The sequence below is a fragment of the Pocillopora verrucosa genome, chromosome 8, assembly GCF_036669915.1.
Source record: "Pocillopora verrucosa isolate sample1 chromosome 8, ASM3666991v2, whole genome shotgun sequence".
NCBI lineage: Eukaryota > Metazoa > Cnidaria > Anthozoa > Scleractinia > Pocilloporidae > Pocillopora > Pocillopora verrucosa.
The window spans coordinates 21,941,343-21,962,983 of record NC_089319.1 but is presented as its reverse complement, the minus strand read 5'-3'; the positions used below and the strand labels follow the sequence as shown (position 1 = coordinate 21,962,983).

The window sequence follows — 21,641 nt, the reverse complement described above, 5'->3', positions numbered from 1 at the left end:
ACAAAGAAATCACCATCTAATAGCGATAATTTCCCCTCCGGCTTAAGAAAGGCGCGCCTATTTTGTTTTGGGAACGAGAAGAATAGGCAAATGATCAAGCACAGTCCAGCTGAGATGTAACCTTTCAACTCTCTGTTGCGTTAGGTAATGTTTTCAGTTTTTCTTCTTCATCCATCTGAAAATAGCAGCGGTAAAGATTTCATCGCGGCTTGAATCCTGAGCGGGGACATTTTTTGAGGGGCTGGAATTTTAATTTTGTTTCTAAATTTCGAGTTTACCAGCTTCCTTGTCTTTTTAATATTTTGTTCTTTTTACCTTTTTATTCTTAAAGCTTGTCAGCAAACTATGTCCCCGATGCGGCCTCTCACTAAACTTTTCACCTCTTATATTGTAAATTACAAACACTGATTCCCGTTGAGAAAATGCATTAACGTTCAACTTTCAGTTTTTTTTTTTGCCCAGCAACGACAGGACGAGAAAATTAGCCGACAGTCCTAAAAAAAATCGATAAAATCAAAATCTTGTTATTATTGTTACTCTTCTTTAGTGGTGCGAAGGTTAACCGCTGTCATCCTTTTGAGACCAAAGCATTACGAAAGTAATTCTTTCACGTCTTGAAGAAATACTGTACTGAATTGATAAAGAGCTGCTCTTTGGGTTCTTAAACAAAAAAAAATATATTACCTTCAAGCTGCTTTTTTAGAGTCAATTGACATAGTCAAACACAAAAAGCCTTGTTTTGTTACTCTATACCATGGTTATTAATAAATGAAAGAAAAAACCTGGCGTCCCAAAGTCTCGTGAGCCGGCGCAAAAACAATCAGCTTGCCATTAAACTGTCCTTAGTTAACCCGTGAAAGCTTTCTTAACTTCAAACAAACCTAAACTGCTTTTCCAAACTGCATTAAACGCTGTGATGCCCCGGAAATACTGGGTCAGTTTGTCCTTAGCTCATGAATAAAATTCATTGGCTGACAGTAATCGAAAGACGCTGTTGTTCGAGATTGTTCCATTCCAAACGTGGCGTAAACAATCAAATGATAGTGTGGGTAAGTCATAAAGGCGTTGTTCTCGATTTTCTAAGTAAATATTTGCAGAAGCGATGCATGTGTCTTGTGACGCCGTGAAATGTTGTCTAATGAGTCATTAGTGCGTGAGATGAGTTTTCTGCCAAGCAACCTGTTTCCGCTCTAATCGGCCAATGTGTGGTCTAAATGCGGTTATGGATTGTTTGTAAATAAATAATTTGACACAAAAGCTCTACTTATCTTATAAACAAACAGTGCCGGTGGTCCATAAATAAAAGTCACAACCCCGTGCGACTTTTTCCCAGTGCCTCCAATGTTTCAAGCAGTCCTGACTGCTGCTCAAGATCTCCAGGCTTATCACTCCGTCCTTAAAGATCGCAAAGTGAACTCAAACGAGATGTTTCCGTCGCACCGTAGTTGTTACCCTACGCCGTACATGTGTCAGCCATCTTTTCACCCAGCTTTACCGAGCTATACTTCAGCATTTTATCCTCAATGGGGTCGAGCTGGCTTCGCTCTGAACTGCCATGGCGGAGGAATATTCTTCCGTGAACAAGAGCCACTCCCAAAACCTCCTTACTCATATGTGGCTCTCATCTCCATGGCCATCAAACAAGCGCCAAACGAAAAAATTACACTCAGTGGAATTTATCAGTTTATCACGGAGAACTTTCCGTATTATCGCCTTAACAAACGAGGCTGGCAAAATAGCATTCGACACAACTTGTCGTTAAACAAATGCTTCGTGAAAATACCTCGCGAGCGCTCCGATCCCGGAAAAGGATGCTACTGGAGTTTGGATCCGTCTTACGAGGAAATGTTCGAGGAAGGAAATTTCCGAAGAAGGCGAAGGAGACAGAGAAATTACCGCGGAAAGGAAGATGAAGATGACGAAGGAGATGAAGACAATGGAATTTCGACAGAGTTGGAGGCATGCTCAAAGGAGAACGACAGTTTGCAAGGACACGCCGCTAAAAACCCTCTAAAGCAAGATAGACGAGCCGTAAAGACGACTGCTCAAGACTTAATTCATTCACCTTCGGCAAAAAGTCCTTGTATGGAGGATTCTTCCACAGGCGATCAAAGCGAAGCGCAGAGAAACATACCTGTAAATCAGGTGAAGCAAGAGCCTTGGGCAATAGAGCCAATTCACCCTTTTAGTATTGCAAACATATTAGGGAATAAGCAAGCGAAAGAGAGGAGGGAACAGATAATGAACGAAACCACCTCGATAAACGAGAACACTGTCGGAGCGCAGACGGTTTCAGATTTGGTTAAGATTTCATCTTCACGCGTAGACGGGAATTTTCCTGCTCCAAGATTCAGCGTTCCCACAGACTACAGCAGTCCTGTGAAGGGATTCTGTAACAATTGCACAGCTTTAACCTGTAACAGCACAGGAATAAACTCTCATTCTCTCAACGTTTACAGTTCAGTTTGGACTGTTCCTGGTTCGCCGCGTTCGAGCGGATTGTGTAGTCAGTGTACCTGCCTGAACTGCCGCACTCTTGGTTACTAACACACGGTGACTATCTTAAGCATGTGTGAACCGACATGAACAAGAGCTGGACAGTTTTAGATTTTTTCTTGATTTGTGGTTATAAACGGTTTTAAAGCGATAGTGCACGAACGCGAGGCTAACAGGATCACGTCTGATCAGCCCTAGTTACTAAGCGTGGCTAATTGCAACTAAACGAAAAGTTACCGTTTGTGCCATTTTGCTGATAATTGGACAAATCTGTTGCCCACAACATTTAAAACTCGTAGATCACCCGAAAGATTTGTAACTAAACTTCCCAGGTATTGCGTCTTGAAGCGAAATTTGGGAAACACATAACTGCGGATGAATCTTCCTTGAAAATATGTTTTGATCAGAAAAATCGCATCAGTTCAAAATCGTAATAAAGTGATAAAATCTGAGACATTGATTTATCTTTTTATTTAATGGGTATTCTCCGCTCTTGAGTACTTAAATAACATACAGGAAAGCCCAAAAAATTACGGATGACAGAAAGATTTTGTACATCGATCGTTACAGGATGCTCTGTTCTAATTCAGGACGAGCAGGCGAAACACGAATTTGGCAAAGGATTAGGTATTCACTCGAAAAGTTTGCGGTAATTTTTTTTTCAAATTTGCTGAAAAACTATTCGAGGCGTGCCTTGAGACCTTTTACCCCAGGCGACCACAGTGGGTTACAGCTTTTCTATTAATAATATCTACCAATCCTTTCAAACGTATTTGTCTGTATTGCGCGATTTAGCTACTGAATAAACATTTTTCTTTCCTATTTGCGAACCTTTCGTGTGCGCTGTAAATATTGATACGATGAAGGATAAACAAATAACTTTCCCTGTTGTCAAGAAATATTGTTGAAGGGTAGTCAATTTAAGTAAATACGCCGACGACTCTCCTATTTTATTCTGACACTAGAAAAGAAAAACTTCAACAGATTTTAGCTTTACAAACACTAGTCCCGAGAAACACATTTCATTCATTATACATGCGGGCAGGGATCATTTGATGTTTACTCCTGACACTTCCGGTTCGCAGAATTGTTATTTCAGGGACTAAATTAGCGACTGAAATTGTCGTTTTACTGTTTATCCATCTTATTTCTCAAACACAGGTAAATAACTAAGTGGTTTCACGAAAAAAGGCTTTTTTCGATTTTTCCCATGCCACTCGATATGCAACCTAACTTGACACAGTCGTTTCGTAAACATTTTTAATTCACGTAACTATTGGAGAAAAGACAGCATTTAGCAAAGCGGTTTAGCTCGGTTTATAAAGACAGTAACCTTATTATAGATCTTGTTATTCTAGCTGCAGGTTGCTTTTACTAGCTTGGTCTTCTCTCTATGACAAACGCGGGTCCTCGGGGTCGTAGTGGTAAAAAAAAAAGATTTCACAGCAGGGATGAAGCCTGGAATAAAATGCGTTAGATGAGATTGTCGGCTGTGCCTTCAGAGGCCTTTGTTCATCCACTACACCTGTTTTCGAGGTATTTTATCAAAAATGTAAACCAAGAATCGAAGGCAGACAAAAGGGAACGTTTAAACATCGTGGTATGTCAAATTGACCTCATTAATTCTTAAACAAAACTATAGCAACTAATGGAAAAACTAAATCTTCAACAATCCGCTTATCGGACTAAAATCCTTGTGAAAACAAAGAATAAACTGTGTATTATCTGGGGGTTTGTAATAACATTATAACAGATTCATGAGACTACAGTGATCAGCAAGAGTTTCCTTAACGATAGCTTCTCATGGAAATGCAGCCGAGAAAAAATCTTTGACAAGCTTTTTTTTCTTTAACTTCGGCTGTTTGCCGCTCAAGCTTGCTTTGTCATCTTTCCCGAGGTCAAACAGAACTCTAGGCGTTTGTATATACTGTATTGTTTTTAATGTGTTTGTGGAAGAGTTATTTAAGATGTAAGCTTCTTAGAGATTACGAAATATTGTCTGAATTCAATTTTCCGTTTTTCAAATTTTATTTCAACCAATGTCACTGTCATTCTTTGTTCATAACTGGCGTGTCTAAGGGACAGTTGTTGATTTTTTTTCATGTTCTTGAGGGTTTGCGGCATTATCAGCAGTGATATGAACAAGATTCATGTTATTCACCGATGACAAAAAGAAACTTAACAGGGCGAGGGAAGAACGAAATCACGGCCGGCCGCCTCTCTCCTGAATCTCACAACACCGTTGCCTTTGGATTATCTGCGAGAGGGTTTTTTGTTTGACTCTTGATTCAAAAAGAATAGGAATAATTTGAAGTAGAATAATTCGCCATAGAGCTTCGCCCACAAGAGAAAAAAGTGACAGAGAGAGAGAGATATTGAGGTGAGAGGAAAGCACCCTGAATCATACTGAGAAGATGTCCGTTAAAACGCATTGATAGGAATTTTCTGAATTAACTACGCGTAATTGAATCATCGAAACAGAGAGTACGAAACTGGGAAGCTGGCAATGTTTCCCTTCAGCTCTAAATGAAACATTGAAAAAAATACACATCTGATGGCCGCGTTTAGAAATGAATATATATTGTTGTTTACTGGTTGTGGCAGTAATTCCGTTCGAGCCTGAACGGCAGATGAAAAAATCTTGTTGTTGCATCACAATTTTAATTGTATCAAATTTTCTGAAGAAGCCAAGATTCTCAATATCCAACATTTTTAAAACAACTGCGGTTTGAGGCAATCTTAAGTTGCACCCAAAATATGAAAAAGAGATCTCAAGTAAAGTACTGTTCTTCTTCAAGGAAGGTCTGAACTGCTCAAATGAGTCAATCGAGGATGCTTCGCCTCACAGCAGGCTTCACAGATTTTCCTTTCTCTTTCAGTGTAAGAGTTCCTGATCAACCTACATGAAACGTTCGCCCGTAAATCAGTGAGACAAAAACACGATCATAGAATAATCTATCTTAAGGAAACTTGTTTCTATTATTTTGCTTGACAAGATTTTCTGGTAAAGCTATTTAATACTAATGAAATACAACTATTTTCTACCATCCTGAACGGTTGCAGCGGTGACATCGGCCTTCTTCAGAGTCAAGTTGGCCTAGAAGCAATTTGTTTAAGCAACAAAACGGCGAATTTTTTTCACTCTTACCTCTGGAAAGGAATCAGTGTCCTCATAAACTCAGTTCGGCGTAAATTTCATGCAAATTCGTCGCTGAATTTTGTCCTACCTCAAAACTGATCCAACAGTTAAATGCAATCTGCGGACACAAAGGTTTCCGAATTTCCTTTACGAGTTAAGTTTCAAATTGCCAACGACGCTGTTATTTTTCCGTTTTCCTCGAATTTTCCGCTAGCTGGGTTACCGCAAAAAGTATCAATCTTTGAAAGTGAGCCAGTTGAATTTAAAGACTAAAAAAAATTAGCGAAAGAGCTACAATGTACGTAAAACTTGGTAGGAAAGTTGTTCAGCCAAGGGTACATGTTTACCGGTAATCATTGTAATTATCAGAGCTGAGTAACTTCGTAAATGAGTTTGTTCAATAAACTTGTGGTCTTATCATAGTTATACAGCAGAGCCAACTATATTTATTCTCCAAATACGCCGTTCAAATACATCTGTCCAACTCTATGTGCACATTTCTTCCGCTCTGTTTTGCGTTTGCTTTGGCGAGTGTAATGTGCGTGGTTTTTCGTGGCACATCTATAAGCGTGCCGGAAAGTCTTATTCTTGTATACGTTTCACTTTGTTCATTGATGCTTTCACGTATTAGTTTGTGGCTGAGACCACCCGTACATGAAGCTGGCGAAGAATCGATCAGTGAGCATTTACCAAGGGTCAAATAGGCCTTCCAATGGGTCAGGAAACTAGAAACACGGAATTTTCCTATCAAAAGAAAGCGATTAGAATGTGCCGCAAAAAAATCGAAGCTAACATTACTTTACTTTTGATGGAAAGGGACACCAACGCTTTCTGTGACGTATACCACATTCTAGTATTTTGTTAAGCATATCGATGTAAAAACTCCTGATTTTTTACTAAACGAGTTAGAGTTAATTACGCCAATGTAAATTTACCAAACAAAGTGTTATCAGAGCAATGAAGTTGGCGCAGTTTTTCAAAGGGCTTATATGAACATGAAAAATAAAAGGGCAACTTGTAGCGAGGGCGACATTTGCACAACCCTCAGAAAATGGCATTGATTTTATTCCGTCGGTTAGATATGGCGACACAAATATCGTTTTGATCATCGATCTACAACGATGAGGATTTAAAACTGCAGCAGTAATGCAAATAGTGAAAGGGTGAGGATTGTGTGCAGTCATAACTTCGAAATCGCGTAGCCTTTGTTTTAAATACGGATGTTTCTCCGCCCGCGACCGTTCGTCTCCCCATATATCGAAAACATTCAGCTTAGCCACAGATTGGTGTGTATTTTGCTATTGTACAGGGTGATCGGCTTGTAAGAACTTGCTGCGATCCCGGTACTAAGGTGGGGTTAGATTGTTTAACATAAACTGAACATGTTGGCTATAGCAATTTATTCTAGCGGAGATTTTTATTGGCGTACGTAAACCTATGCTTGAATTTACGAGTGACTGGGTTGTTTACATTGTAAACGGACGGAGACTTCTTTCAAATGTAGTCGACCCAATGTTTACAGAGAAACGGGCGTGGTTATGACTAATAACTCAATGGAACGGATCGTCCATAAAAACGAGATGTCTTGTTGAAAATGACGGTATGCAATACTTCAATCAATATTTTACTTGATGCCTTTATTTGCAAAAACTACATGGGCAATTTAGTTTTACATCCTCTTTAACATGCTGTTAGAATCTCCTCAAGACTCTTGGACGTAGAGGTTTACTTTAACAATTAAATAATCATTTCCATGGTTGTAAGAGAATGAAAAATCTTTCAGACGAGTTTTCAGCTTCTAGGCAAAACACGCGCGAATTATCACGTTAGACAAGCCACGCGTAACTCACGTGGGAGTATTAGGAACCGTTGTCCAGTTAAAGTTAGGGGGGGACCTTAATCATGCAATCACAAAAAATGGAACATTTCTGTACTATTTCACCTATTCAATGACTAATTCGATTTAATATACAATTTTTCCTACTTCCATCTTTGCTTGTTTGAGTCAGGTCCAAGAATTGCATGAGATAAATTTGCACACGTGGAAGCCATTTCACACCCACGTGGTAGATGAAAGCCAACAAAATTTCACAGCGGCACGCGATCTTTTCTTTTTTGCGAAGAACATCGCTTTAGCTTGATGATAGGAAAAAACACTCAAGATGTTTTCGATATCTTTTGTTTTCCAATACCATGAAAAAGACAATATAGGCAAGTTCCTATTATGAGTTCTTCCTGAAAGGTCGCCATTATGTCTCGAGCTTTTTTCAAAAAAAAAATACGAGAAAAAGCATTAGTCACGTTTATTCTCTTTTTGCTATTATACCAGATTCCTTTGTGAAATGATCACTTCACTTGACGCCACTATACGCTTACAAAGTCCATGGACAATTGCCAATCTGGCTTATTGTTGTAAATCTGTAGGAAGTTACGTTCCTGTGGTTATTTGAGCCGGAACAAAAGCTCTGTATGGTTCGACTCCACCTTGGCGCTTCGCAATCTATTCCTTCTGTCAAATTGGTGCCATCTGTGGGATTCGTCCCCTTCAAACTCATGCTCCTCTCAGCAGGACTCTCCATGTATTCTTCAAACATATCTACTCCAAAGATTTCATGTTATTTCATTTAAGCCGAGCTTAATCGTCGAAAATTTAGATAACTGCCTTTTCTTTTTAACTGTCAAAATGAGTAATGTTTTTCCTTGAGATTTGTTTTTCGTTATTTTATCTAGTACAGCCGATAATCCTTAAACAATTTTCGTGTTTTCTTTTACTCCATTATATTCCCAAGGTGATATAATTATTAGGAACTGCCTGTTGTGTTCAATTTTAATCAAACGAAAATGATTTCTTTGTATCAACTGTAAATGTTGATCTACGTCTTGAAAGTAGAAATAAAAGAAATATTTCCGCGTTTGAATTTAATCTGGAATTCTAATGAACGCTCCGATGTTTTGTATGATAACAGGACAAACTTGGGAGCAATGACGAAAAATAAATGGGTGCACTACATCGCATTATATTGCATGAATATAGCAACTCTCACTATTCTGAGGAAATTCTTTTTGCTTCTGATAAAAAAATAAAAGATTCTAGATAAAATAATGCTGAAAGGAAGCGTTGTTGTAACTTTTAAGTCTATGGATATTATCTGGTATTGTTGCCATTTGGAAGAAACCTAATAAACAGCAGTTTCTCGAGTTATTTTCAAGTATTTTCGAAAACGGAATTTTGGGGTTTTTTCTAAAATTTTCATATAAACCTGTCAGAAGTGAAAGAAATATGAATACTAGTGATTTTTGAAGAAAGGAACGTATATCTCATGACCTGTTACTTGTCGGTCAGACACGCAGTTAAGTCTTGAACTATTGCCAAACCAATTTAATTTTGAACCACTGAAGTTGTTTACGTAGAGATATGAAAGTATTTCAGGATTTTTAGTTTATACTGGATAAACCGCAAGGTAAACATATCTGGCTGCTAGCAAAAGCCCGTTAAGTTACTCCTCATGGGGAAAATAAGAGGATTAAAACAGGCGAGATGATCCCTTATTGACAGATTAAACGCTGTCTCTTCATTTCAAAATGAAGAAGTTAAGAAGGAAGGAAGGAAGGCAAGAGGTCTCGAATACTTTGAAAAAAAAAAAAAATGCTGTATCAAGCATTTGCAGGGTTAATCCGCTTCCTTCAACACTGACAGTGCTACCCTCATTCTACTCAGTTGGAAAGTTTCCTAATCGATTCCTGAACCTCCTATAGATTTGTTTACGATGTTTTTCGATGGTTTTGTCCTGAAGCGCCCTAGTTTTCCGCCAACACAGCAGAAAGAACAAACCTCCTCCTCGTGGTCAAAATATGAGCACGTTTTCACCGGCGAGACAATCGCTCTTCCTTTTTCTGTTGTGAAAACTACACCTTTCGCCTGATTAAGAAATTTCAATTCGACTTGGAATTAAGTGAAGGGAAAAAAAATCCTTCCAAATCATGGCGAATGGTGGACTTCAAACGCTATCCATCAGATGGTGTTTTTCGCGTTTGCAATGTATAATTCAATCAAATCAAGATCGTCTAGGTTACATATGTGTGAGCTCTCCACTTCATTGCGTTTTTTCATGCATCACATTGTAAATACGCATCTCGCTTTTTCGTTGTTTTCTACTGAAAATTCCTTTTTTTTTCTCCTGTTTTCCATAGTTCCACAGCCATAGCTTTTGCCAGTAATTTGGCAGTAAAGAATCCTAGGATTGTTTTGATTTTTAGTCAAGAATTACGAATTAAATTAAAAACGCATTGAGTCCAAGTGTCTTTTAAGGAAGAGCAGACACTCTTATTTAATTCTAATTTGGCCGTCTGATACGCGTATGTAATTATAAGGCGGTCGTGGTATTCAAGACATCCTATAGACCGTTCACCGAATTATTTCGCTTTGTCACGAAGAACCTTGCAATTCATTTGCTTTATTTGTCGGTAAAATGAGTTAATTCCTTTAGCCTCTTTTTTGTGAGTTCCGCGCCTAGCTTGCGATATTCGGTTTCACTAACCTCAGAATTCAAGAAAAAACTTAATATTGCATTCTTTCGTTTAGAGAGAAAGTAGACAAAATCGATTTAAAACTATATTAGACATTGATATGCTAGCTGTGAATTATGTTATTACCAAACTTGTTTTTATAGATTTCGCAGACAGTTACATTCTTTGAGTCTCAAAGGGCAGCATCACACTCTTACAAACACGGCCTTACTTCTGGCATGAATGAATAAAACTAAAACAATGTTTTGAATATCTGTCTTAAAAAGCTCTCGCGGTAGTTTGATTAGTTTAAGACACAATTCGAAACTTTATCGACATTGGCATCACACCCTTAACGAATCATCTGTTATAAATCCGTCCGGCGAGATCGAGTGCTTTTCTCACGCAGGAAAAGATTACTGTACTTAACAAGTGTTTTAAAACAGTTTATGCTCACGGTAATTCCGCCAAAAACGCAACCCTTAAAGGTATTAGGCGTATGTAGTTGCATTCAATATTGTTTTTGTCCTTCTCGGGGCGACATGAAGAGGCTAATACCCGTGTAAAGAGGTTGGGTCTTTATCTTTCAAACCAGCTTGTCCCATGTGCTGTCTGAACTGCTTTTTTTGAGAAGTCTCGCTTGATGAAACAAACGCTATTGGATTTCAGGATATCGACACATTTTGTCTGTATTTCAACCCTTCTCGTTAACCAGAGGTCACTCAATATATTGAAAATTCCATCGTGGCTAATTAAGACGTTTAAAAAGATACTCGAAGGCTCTCAATTTTGTGACCCTTTGCGCGGCTACGTCTAAAATCTAAACATATTTTAGTTGGCAAGCTCTTCCCACCAGTGAAACATGTCCTCATCAAACTCTTAACCGAAAAAAAAAAGGTATATAGAATTAATTCTACCAAATTGGGCCAAGAGGCTTTGCAGTCATTAAAAAAGAAAACCTCTGAAATAATTCCGACTTTCGCTCACGACAATTTGGACGATAAACATTTTTATTGGAAAAAAAAACGTCAAATTGGGAGCATACCATAGAAAATGCTGGGTTTCGTGGCAAAAAGGAAAAGGAAAGCTCCTTTAAACCGAGACAATGTAAACTGATTTCCTCAATATCAGAAATGTTAAATCATAATCACTGACCCCGTTTTCGTTGTCTATACACCCCCAGATGGGTATTATAATTCGTTTTCTTTGGCTCTTTTTCCATCGCTTTACTTAACCCCGAACCAGGCATTTTAAGTTATCATCTATGCTTTGTCAAAAGAGGCCCGCCGTACAAATCGAATTTGGAATAATTTGGAACAAGTCTACGTTTTGAACAATGATCGTGAAACACCAATGGGTCTTGAAAGGAGTTCTGTGATGCATTCTGAGCACTTTGAGGGATATTTAGTCTTAGAACTTTTAGTAAATCAGCGATGAGAATTACTTGGCAATATCAGTGTATTTTGTATTACCGCAAGTTGCAGGCGACCTTGAACACCTTTAATGTGGAAGCTTTGAACCGTTTTATGCCATTTACTGGTGAGGAATGTTCACTGGAAACCTTCCTCCCCAGGCCTTTTTATGCGCACATGAATAGTTTGAGGAGATTATCAGTTTATATTCTCTTGAAAAATTTCCAAGTGTTCTTGTCAAGGGAACGTATTATTTGTCTAATTTTATTTTCAAAATGTTTTTCCTAAATTTGTTTATGAATTTTTATCTGTGCGCCTGAAGAAAAAAACATTCATTTCTATTAAATAAAATACTCGTGACTTTAAAGGATTACTCAAAACTACTTAGGTTACTCGAAGAAAAAAAAAATATAAGATCATTGACATTATTAATTGATGGAATTTTTTTAAGTACAATGACCGACAAAATTACGAGCAGTGTGTGGTAAATTTTCAAATGCCGGAAAACGAATGGCACGCGAGCTTTCAGCTTATCTCGTTGCTGAGTAGATACGAATTTTATGGCATAGTCATCTATCACTGAAGAATCTTTTTCCAAGCTTGGGGACTGCAGACTAATTTTATTCCTAGGGGGGAAAATCTTTCTATAACCAGTCAAAATCGTTTGCGGATTGAGACTGGGACAAACAGATTACTTTTTTTTTTCAATAAATAGAACTCGAGATCAAAAATTAATGAAGCACGAGAAAGATTTAGTGTAAGCGCTTTATTAAACAATTGTTTGGTTCACGATAATAAAGCATTATTGCCCAGGCGACTAAGAGAATGCAGCTAGAAAGTCGTTTGTAATCTTCTTCAAAAGCATGAGAATATACACAGTTAATAATTTCTTGCTGGCAAGTAAATATACATTCAGGTTATACTCCACCGCAATCAAAAGCCACAGCGCTTTTTACAACCTGAATTGTTTGGTTATTTTTAAAAAAATAAAATGGATAAAGTCATCCCCTAAGTATATTATATAAATTAACAAACGCCAATAAAAATTTAGAGTCGGAACTCTTACAGATTTAATGAAGGCTGAAATTTTCATATGGCCACTCTACCTGACTGTCTCCAATCGAGAAAGACGTGTTGCTTCGGGGCTTAAAATAGTTGTAGCCGACATGGCCTTGATTTGTTTATCGATCGCTGTCGTTCAGTTTTTTTTTTTTCGACACCCATTTGACACTTTATTCATTACAGCAATGCCTACTAGGTAATTAGCAGAATTTAACTACTCTTCCATATCGCTGAGCTCAAAAGAAGCAGCAAGTCTTTCTATCGGGCATTAGATTTCTTGTCAAAAGAGGTACGTGAGTTGTCACATACACAATTTGAGATGTCAGTGTTTCGGCTCCAATGAACTGAAAAGTGCAGACTCCCTCAGCAAGCAAAGTTTTCCTGATTGTCATATAATCCTACCGAACAAAATGTCTTTCAAAATTTCGTGTTCATTTGTGGTTGGAGACCCTTTTTTCGGGTCAACAGAGATTGAGAAAATACCATATACTTTTATTTAAAAGCTGTACTCAGTTCACTGATAACGAGTGAAAACACAAGAAAATTGACGACAAAGAGTCTCATTTACGGAAGGAATTTTGAGAACATATCTTTAACTGATAGCACAGCGACTGTTTTGATTTCGTCCAAAATTGTTTCTCCGATCAGATGATTCCGATAAGGTTCGTAATGACGGAAATTGCCTAATTTTGTAGACGCATCTGGGAAGATAACTGCTTTTCCAGTTAGCGGCACGTCTCCGATCATTTTACTATATAAACAGTAATTTCCTCGGTTAAATAACATTGTTTACTAATTTGGCTTGGTATAACCTCACAGATTCTTGATGCTTTGCGGTCAAACTGATTCAATGAGTTATTTTTCATTTTCCGAGAGGAAATCTTTGCGAAGACTAAATTCTCCCAAATGGAAGTGTGAAAAATGTATAGCAATAGCCAGAAGATTTTTGATGTTGAGCTTACCTTGAGTTGTGACGGAGGTTTGATGATGTAGCGGGTTTCCTTTCAAAGCGTAGCCTAATGGAGCACCAAGTCAAAACAAGATAACAAGCTGAGTAAAATACTCCAAGTCCTCTATCAAACTCTAACTCTTGCTTGATAATTTGTTAGGATTTCGTGATAAAGTAAGCGCTTTCAGTTTAAAAAAAAAAAAATTGGATATATGTTATTATGATAACAAACTGGGATGCACTTAGAAAACAAGTCCTCTAAATTTGCTCCCGTGTTTGAGGAAATGTATCGGGATAGTTCTTTTTAAAAGCCACCTGATATTTGCTAAATATCAAATATTGTTGAACGTGACTGATTGAAATCAGTACAGTTTTCGAGCTTGTTCATGAAGGCCTTTTTTTTACCAATCATTTAATAAAACCAGATAGACGACACAATTCAGTGTTGAGTTTTGATTCTTTTATCTCAGGAAAACCGGCTGGAGATATTCAGCTCTTCCTTACAGCCTGACTCGTGGTTGTACAAATAAACTACGCAGCACGCTTATATAAACTTCATAGGCACGCTATCAAATAAACGTGGAAACCTTTCAGAGATAGGATTTGATAAATGTCAAAATAACCTCGCGTATACTGAGTAATTTCAGTAAGCCAAAATCCTACATACTGCTACGGATTGACGTTTGGTTTATAAGTATTTAACAAGAGATCGCGGTGTACAGGCGGAAGATTATCTCAGTTCTAGATAGCTGCTAATCCATGTCAGTCTCATCCTGCTCTCCTCAAAGGAATTGGTTTTGTTTTTGGATTATCATACGACGACAGATTTTTCTAGTTCTTACAATATTTTTGATACAATTTTTGATACAGAAAAGAGAAGTTATGACTGCACCAACTGAATCAACTGAGAACACTAAAAGAAAGGAAACATCAAAGATTTAGGTTTAGTTAGAATTGAAGATTTGTAAGCGATAGAGGGTTAGATTTGTCTCAAATACAATAGAAAAAAAATTACGCCATAAACAGACAGAAGTTTTTTTGCTATATATTTTTATTCGCTTGTTTATCATTTTACAGTACAGTGTAACGTAAACAACGAGTGTGTTTTGAAAATGTCTCCAGCGTGTGGTTGAATTTTGGTTTTGTTATGTCGCAATTTGCTCATGTATCGACATGTAGACATCTTGCTACAAATACGTTTTCGCCCTGGATCTCTTATGGTCTTAAGACCTTCTTAGTTGTTCGCTGGCTTGTTTACTTTTTCTTTTGGCAACCCATTATAGATAACTCATGAACAACGATTTGATCATAAAATATTTTGTCAACTTGACTTGAGAGAGAACGGTGTTGTCGAAACTATTATCAAGTGAACAACTTCCCATTTCACTGAGACTCTCGAAAACACTAGTACCTTGATGACAACTACTTGCCCGCAAACAAAACCGAAATCTCCTTTGATTGCCACAACTCCTACACATTAAATATAAACCAGGGACAACGGATATGAGACATTTTTTTTCCCTGATTTCTGCTTTGAAATAAAATGTTGTCTCGGCAGTCTGTACAGAGGCGAAAACATCAATACATTTCATTTGATTGACTTGAATTACAAACAACCGCGACGCGGCTTAAAAAGCTGGTTTAATTTTGATTTTGCAATTCTAGATGATAACACTTTTTCTGACCGAGATCAATTTAAATAGCCAGTGTTTGTTCGATTTTTCTTGACATCAGTTTCTGAAAGGTTATTCATTCAAACTCAAATTTTGGGTTTCTCGTAGAAACGTAATATTGAAACATTTCTACTTGTACTTCTGCTGTTCATTGTCTCTTAGAAGGAACTCTACAGTTCTACTTTTCAAGCTAATATATATGACAATCATCGATCACCAAGGAGTCTTTCGATGCTAAACTTCAAACCACAAGTTGAAGAGTCATCACATTTTGCATCCATAGCCATATTTTGTTCGTCAGGAAAGGTCGAGTGTCTTTGGTTTTGTAGTTGCGAAAAACAACGCTGTTTTTCGAACGAACTTTCATGACAAAGTTCATTGTCAGAAGTCTCCAATTTCTTGTCTTCTCTGTCGCGATCGTAACTCGAACTTGCACTGTTGACGGTTTTCTCGCTTTGCTCTTCTGTCTCTTCGACGTGCTCTTCTCTAGGAGAACTCGGGGAAGTGTCTTCTTCTCGTTGTCTCGCACTGACTATTTGTTTCGGCCTTCGTTTTCGCCTCCAAAATCGCCCCTCTTCAAACATCTCCTCAAAGGACGAATCCAGAGTCCAGTAGCAGCCTTTTCCAGGATCCGATTTGTCGCGGGGAACTTTCACAAAGCACTTGTTCAACGAGAGATTGTGCCGAATACTATTTTGCCAACCTCTTCTGCTCTGCTGGTAGTACGGAAAGTTCATCATAATAAACTGGTAAATCCCGCTTAGTGTCACTTTTTTCTCCGGCGAGTTCTTGATGGCCATGGATATGAGAGCAACGTAAGAGTATGGTGGTTTGGGGAGCATTTCCGCGCAACCATAAATCCCGAATCCTGAACCATAGCTCGAGTAGCTGCAACCTGAATTGTAATAGCAACAAGAACACAGGCCTTCGATCCCTTGTTGTCGAAATCTCTGCGTTGGTAGAGAGAGTTGTGTGTACGGTGAAAATCTCATTGCGGCGAATGTGTTGTACATGTTGGATTGTGTCCGATGAGCAGTGGGCTCACTGCTTATAAAGCCTTTGTTTGTAGTCGACGTAACGCCAATGCTCACCGTGGCATTCTCAGCCAACTTCAAAGCGGATATGGGTTTGGAGACGCCCTAGACCACCCAGGCTTGGATTGATTGTCCTGAGACTGGTGTCTCACTGTTTGTTTACAGTACAAGTTTAAGTGTTTTTGAGACCACACAGCTAAGTATTACTATTGTTTTAAACATGGACGGCAGTTTGAGCTCGGATTAGTGAATTTCTGATTATTTTGCTCGAATTCCAACAACTCATAGTGCTTAGAGTTTTATTTGAAAATTACGATTTCAGATAATGCAAATTATTGACATGCGATAACTTACGACGTTCAGAATAGAAAGGAAGAAACGTATGCGCGTTTGGAAGCGATCATCTGTTCGAAAACCCATTGCTCCATTATCTCTCGCCAGCAGATGGATAAATATTTACACGGGAAGTTTGTTTTAAGTCATTTGTAAGCATTTAAATTCCGTGTTTAGTTTGGCGCCGTCAAAAATGTAAACTGTAGTAAATCTTCTTAGGGCAATCACTAGATCCATGTCTAACCGTGTGAAGATTTTGACCTATTTATTACGCAACAAAATACCACAATCTTTTTTTCCTGCCATTGTTCTTTTTCGTTCTCGTCAGATTCTTTTGGTAGAAATGAGAAGTTAGGAAATGAAATCGACAATTAAATTAGCCCAATTTGCCATATTGTGATCTGTCTGATAGTATCAGTGGCCTTGTGGCGCCGCGGAGTATGCTAAAACACAGAGACATTTTTCGATGGTCACAAAGGCCTATGTTAGATGAGATTAGAATATTGCTATGTGTATTAGTTTAAGATCTTATTGAAGCTCTGATTATGATCCTGATAAGTCGGAAGTTAATATGGCTTTTGAAGGCGAGCCGAGTGTAGATTGCCAATGTTCTGGTTCTCGTCTTTCAAAAAAATCTTTCCTGTTATTTGGAGGTCAGGTCCACCAAAAAAAAAACATTACGTTTGTTTTTTCAACTGGATTGTATTGAAAACCGAGGAAAAGTGGACCGTGGGAACGAGGATGAGTTTAAAAAAAATCGCCTATGCTGAAAAGTAAAAAACTAGCCGGTGCGAGTCTTCAGTCAACACGTTTTCAAATCTTGCCTCGGATCTGGAGTAACACCGAATTGAAAAGCGTATAATTATTCATTTTCTGTCTAGTTGAACAGCTTTTTCGTGCTGATAATTAAGAAATTTGTTTTCATAAACTCGATTTTCTTTTTTGAGGTCACGCAAAAACACGACCTTTTCGAAGTCAAGTGTTTTAATTCAACAATAAATAAACTGTCGGCAACTTTGGTTTGACTTCGGTGAGGACAGCTTTTATTGAGCTTAACAGATCGGAGAACTTCAAACGACCTTTTTGCGCCATAAATAGGATTGATTGGATCTAGTGAAGAATAATTAATTGTAAGAGAGTGAGTAATGATCGTTGAGTTTGTTTTGATTTCTTAATGTCCTCAAAACGTGTTTGAACGTGTGAAAGATGATATACCGCTTGACGCCTTTTTTACAGGCGAGTTACTTGACACTTAAAATGAACTGGTAGAAATTGTTCTTTCTAAGTTTTCGCAGTTGTTTTACTCCGTTATTTTGTTCAACCAAATTTAGTGACTTTTTGTGTTACTTTTCATTAATATTCTGTGGTACATTTTTCAAACGACGGATACACTTTGCTAAATGTTAAAATTGTTCATAAAATAAGGTCACTTAAAAGTATCCTCAGAAAGGCCTATCTCATGTGCGCACCAAAAACAGCCCTCTTTGGCCCCTTCAGGCCCTTACTCAGTGATTGCGTGTGAAAAAACGGGCGAACGACAAACAGCCATCATGGTTATCAGGGGAACGACTACGGTTTACTTTTGTTCTTTGCCTGATTCCCGCCATTTTACATGAACCCGTTTTGGGCTCGTCTGCATATGCTCCCTTTGAGACTGTAGAAAAAGAGAGTAAGACTGGGGAAAGACTTGCGAAGCTAGTGCGACAGTCTGCGCGATTCGGCTGGAATTCACTCTTCTTTCTCTACGTGCCTCACATGTGGGCTTCACGGGCTTTTGGAAAAAAAGAACTCGTTCCCAGTAGCAGTCCAGTCATGCCCTTTTATGGGCAGAGGGAAATGATACGTTTACCTCGAAATGACTGAAAAAAAAATTTGGTTGTGTCATTCTAAAGCTGAAACAGAGTGATACTAAAGCTAAAGGAGGTAAGTATTGTTTTTTAAGCACGTCGATTGGCTGGTTCGGAAGTTGCGCATACGTAGTTACTGCTTATTGTTCATCTAGGAGTAGAAAGAGAGGCTCTACTACTGTGAATATATGAAAGACATATATTTGAACTGCGGATAAAGACGTGAATATGAAAGCAATCTTCGCAGTAATCAACACCACTTGAGTAGTTGTGAAAATAAGCCACTGATTTAGTTCACGAATTCTCCGTGGAAACAGCCCAACGATTACCTTGCATGTGAGATGTTTTTATTTTTCTTGTGCCTAGTTTTCTGCTTGGAGGTAACCAATCCGAAACCATGGCAGACTGCTGTTAACGAAAACGTTAAATAACCCAATTTGTTTCGGTAAACATGATTATTCTTCGTTTAGATCCCGTGCAGGCCTAAATTTTTTTTGAGGCCTTATTTTCACTACTGCTCAAGTAATGTTCATTACTGCGAAGATCGCTTTCATATTCAAGAGACTCTACTGTGCAACACTGAGAATGATCCAAACCCGATTGGAAGAAGAGAATGGTAAGGTGAAATGGTTATAAAAACTTTTTGGTATCGAGAAGTTCTTTTGTGAGAACAATTCAGCATTGCTCAATTGAAGGTTGCCACTCACTCTTCTGTCAGGTCTTTGAAATTTCGGAATTTTCTAAGACCTGACACTTAGGGCGTCCATTGCAGTTAGCCTGCATTTTTAGTTTTTGGCTCACATTCTTGTCCCCACTTGGTCTGTCTTTGTCCTGATACTGAACGAACAAAACTGTCAGTGGACTAGATGCCTTTTAAAAGGTTTCATTTTGATTCGTTTTTCTAATAGTTTATCTTGCAATTCTTCAGGTCGTAGAGGCTAATCCCAGCAGCGATTAGTTGTAACCAACTGAGCGCCTATCACAGGCCACTTAGACAGAGGAACAAGTCGGTAGGTTGGAGAGGAGTGGCCGGCTAAAGGCGTAAGGAGATGCAGAATGAGGGAAAAAGGATGGAAGCATGGGGAAAAACTAGAAGGAAAAATAAATGATGAGAGAAATGTTAAACGGGAACATGAGCAAGTACATTCAATGGTTTGCTACTCTGTCTACTGTTCGGTCAACAGTGCCTTGACTCTACCCTTAATTGGTTCCATTCAGCGGGCGAAATTAGAGGAATTCAGCGAAAGAACGCTGAAATCTAGCATTCCCTCTCCGTTCAGGCTCTCTCAGCATGGAGCTCTCGTTACACCCTGGTTATAATTCATCGCTACCAATTGTGTGAATTATTTTGCACAGAGCTTAAAAAGACAGCGAGGGAACCGAACCATCCATACGCGGTTTGCCTTGGAGCCTGGGGACAGATTTCTATAGAGGCTATATTTCGTTTAAGGTTACATGACCAATGTTAGGAAAGTGAAATCATGGCGGCTCTGGCGAGGTGTTCGTTTGGAAGGTTGCAGACAAAATGTTCCTTGATCTCGAGTTTAAGGTGTTCAAATTTACCAAAACGCTCTCAGATGGTTAAGCCAATCCTATCCCTTGGAAGGTGTGTTCCATCTTTTTTTATAAGATTGTTGATATTAACGAAATGGGATGACTATGCTGTATTATGTAATATTATTGGGGTGTTTGGGACGAAATGCGCATTTTTATCTCGTTTCTTCTTTGAATTCCGTTTCTGTTGTCTCTCGAAATGTTTGGCCTTGTAGAACCTTCGTATTGAATCTACGTGGAAGCTATTTTGAAGCATAGGCAATCACTATCCTTGTAATTCTCAACGTAAGAAGACATCTTATATTGTAATTACGCAGGATTACGCGAAGCATGAGCCGTAATTTTTTTAAATTTGGCCTGATAATAGAAATTTTGTTTGGCAAGATAATTTATTATGTATAGCTAATGGCTACCCCGCCTCTGTAGTTATCTGGATATTTCCATCACGTCTCTGTCTTTAACTCTCTAGTTACTTGAATTCCACTCTGTATGAGTTTACTTCATATCGGGTTGTTTGGTGTTTTTTTACAGCTTACAAGTGGCACATAGGGCATATTGTAGCCCTGCTAAGGAAACTTCAGATGAAGATTTAAAAAACCAGCCAATACGTTTTTCTACTTCAAGGGCACGGAGTATAACAGTTGGTCAAACACTAGGAGAAAGAAAAAAGAGCACATCTATGGTGACAGTCTATGTGAGTCTTACAATCATGGTCATATTGACGTACATTATCTTCTTCCTGCCACCCTCTAAACAAGATGAAGAAGTATTGGATGTTCTAAATGCCAGCATGGTGGCAAATGAGCAGGACAAAGGACAGTGATGTGTAAGACTAACATGGCAGGAACAATTTCAGAGCAAAATGCCTGCAATCCCTGGCAAATATGTTTCAAAGAAAGGTTCCCTTGGCATTGGAAATATAAATTTGTGGCAGATAAGGTCACTCTCTGAGAATTCCATTCCAATGTTCTTTTTTCAGATGGTCTGGAAAATAAGTCATTATTAACCTTAACCAGAGTTGAAATGTTCCTCTGGATCATGCAAGAGCCTCCAGGGCATTTGAGAATTTACACAATATGGAACAATAAACATATTGAAACGTTGTTGTTTGTAGAGAGAGGTTTTCTTGTCTCTCCCGGCTGATGTAATACATTTCATTGTTGTCTAGTGTTGAGAATTTGGTTTTACATTTATGCACCACTCCTAGTTGATGGTTTTCTAAATTTTCTTCACTTGTATTGCTCAGCCAAAGAAAAGGTTGCTATAAGAATCCAAACACACCTGAGTGGAATGGATAGCTCAAGCTTAAATTTGGTAGTAATAAATAATGTGCTGTCAAATCTGGTTTAACTCACCAAGAAAATACAGTAATAGTATTCAATTCCCAATTTAATTAAATACAAAACAGTATAGCTACTGTAGTTACATTTTCAACTCATATGACCTAAAGCTTTGCTGTCCCATTTATAAAAAATCGTCTATAGTACATCAGGCTCTTTTTATAATTTTTCTTAAAAATGAATTTTAAAATATTTATCTTGCATTGTTCTTTCAGTTAAAGGATTGTTTTCCAGAACACCATTATGTATGTAGAATAGAAACATCCTTAAAGATATTACATAACTCTCTCACTCTC

The 21,641-nt window shown here is 38.2% G+C and overlaps 3 protein-coding genes across 3 annotated transcripts; 2 read left to right on the top strand and 1 right to left on the bottom strand.

The window, feature by feature from the left end:
• Positions 1-1,337: 1,337 nt before the first annotated feature.
• Positions 1,338-3,206, top strand: LOC131786010 (forkhead box protein L1). The gene has a single exon (XM_059102987.2). It carries the CDS (start codon positions 1,342-1,344, stop codon positions 2,545-2,547), a length of 1,206 nt encoding a protein of 401 aa, XP_058958970.2. The 5' UTR covers positions 1,338-1,341; the 3' UTR covers positions 2,548-3,206.
• An 11,402-nt stretch (positions 3,207-14,608) lies between these two features.
• On the bottom strand, positions 14,609-16,344 carry LOC131786008 (forkhead box protein C2-like). Its single transcript, XM_059102986.2, has one exon. The coding sequence runs from the start codon at positions 16,248-16,250 to the stop codon at positions 15,444-15,446; it is 807 nt and encodes a 268-aa protein (XP_058958969.1). The 5' UTR covers positions 16,251-16,344; the 3' UTR covers positions 14,609-15,443.
• A 3,580-nt stretch (positions 16,345-19,924) lies between these two features.
• Positions 19,925-21,345, top strand: LOC131786014 (uncharacterized). The gene is made up of 2 exons (XM_059102996.2): positions 19,925-20,057; positions 20,537-21,345. Exons 1-2 carry the CDS (start codon positions 19,933-19,935, stop codon positions 20,826-20,828), a joined length of 417 nt encoding a protein of 138 aa, XP_058958979.2. The 5' UTR covers positions 19,925-19,932; the 3' UTR covers positions 20,829-21,345.
• Positions 21,346-21,641: the final 296 nt, after the last annotated feature.

Coding starts and splice junctions, on each gene's coding strand:
- LOC131786010 (XM_059102987.2), top strand. CDS start 1,342: ATGTTTCAAGCAGTCCTGACTGCTGCTCAAGATCTCCAGGCTTATCAC.
- LOC131786014 (XM_059102996.2), top strand. CDS start 19,933: ATGGCGGCTCTGGCGAGGTGTTCGTTTGGAAGGTTGCAGACAAAATGT. Junction 20,058..20,536: donor CCAATCCTATCCCTTGGAAG/GTGTGTTCCATC, acceptor GTTTTTTTACAG/CTTACAAGTGGCACATAGGG.
- LOC131786008 (XM_059102986.2), bottom strand. CDS start 16,250: ATGTACAACACATTCGCCGCAATGAGATTTTCACCGTACACACAACTC.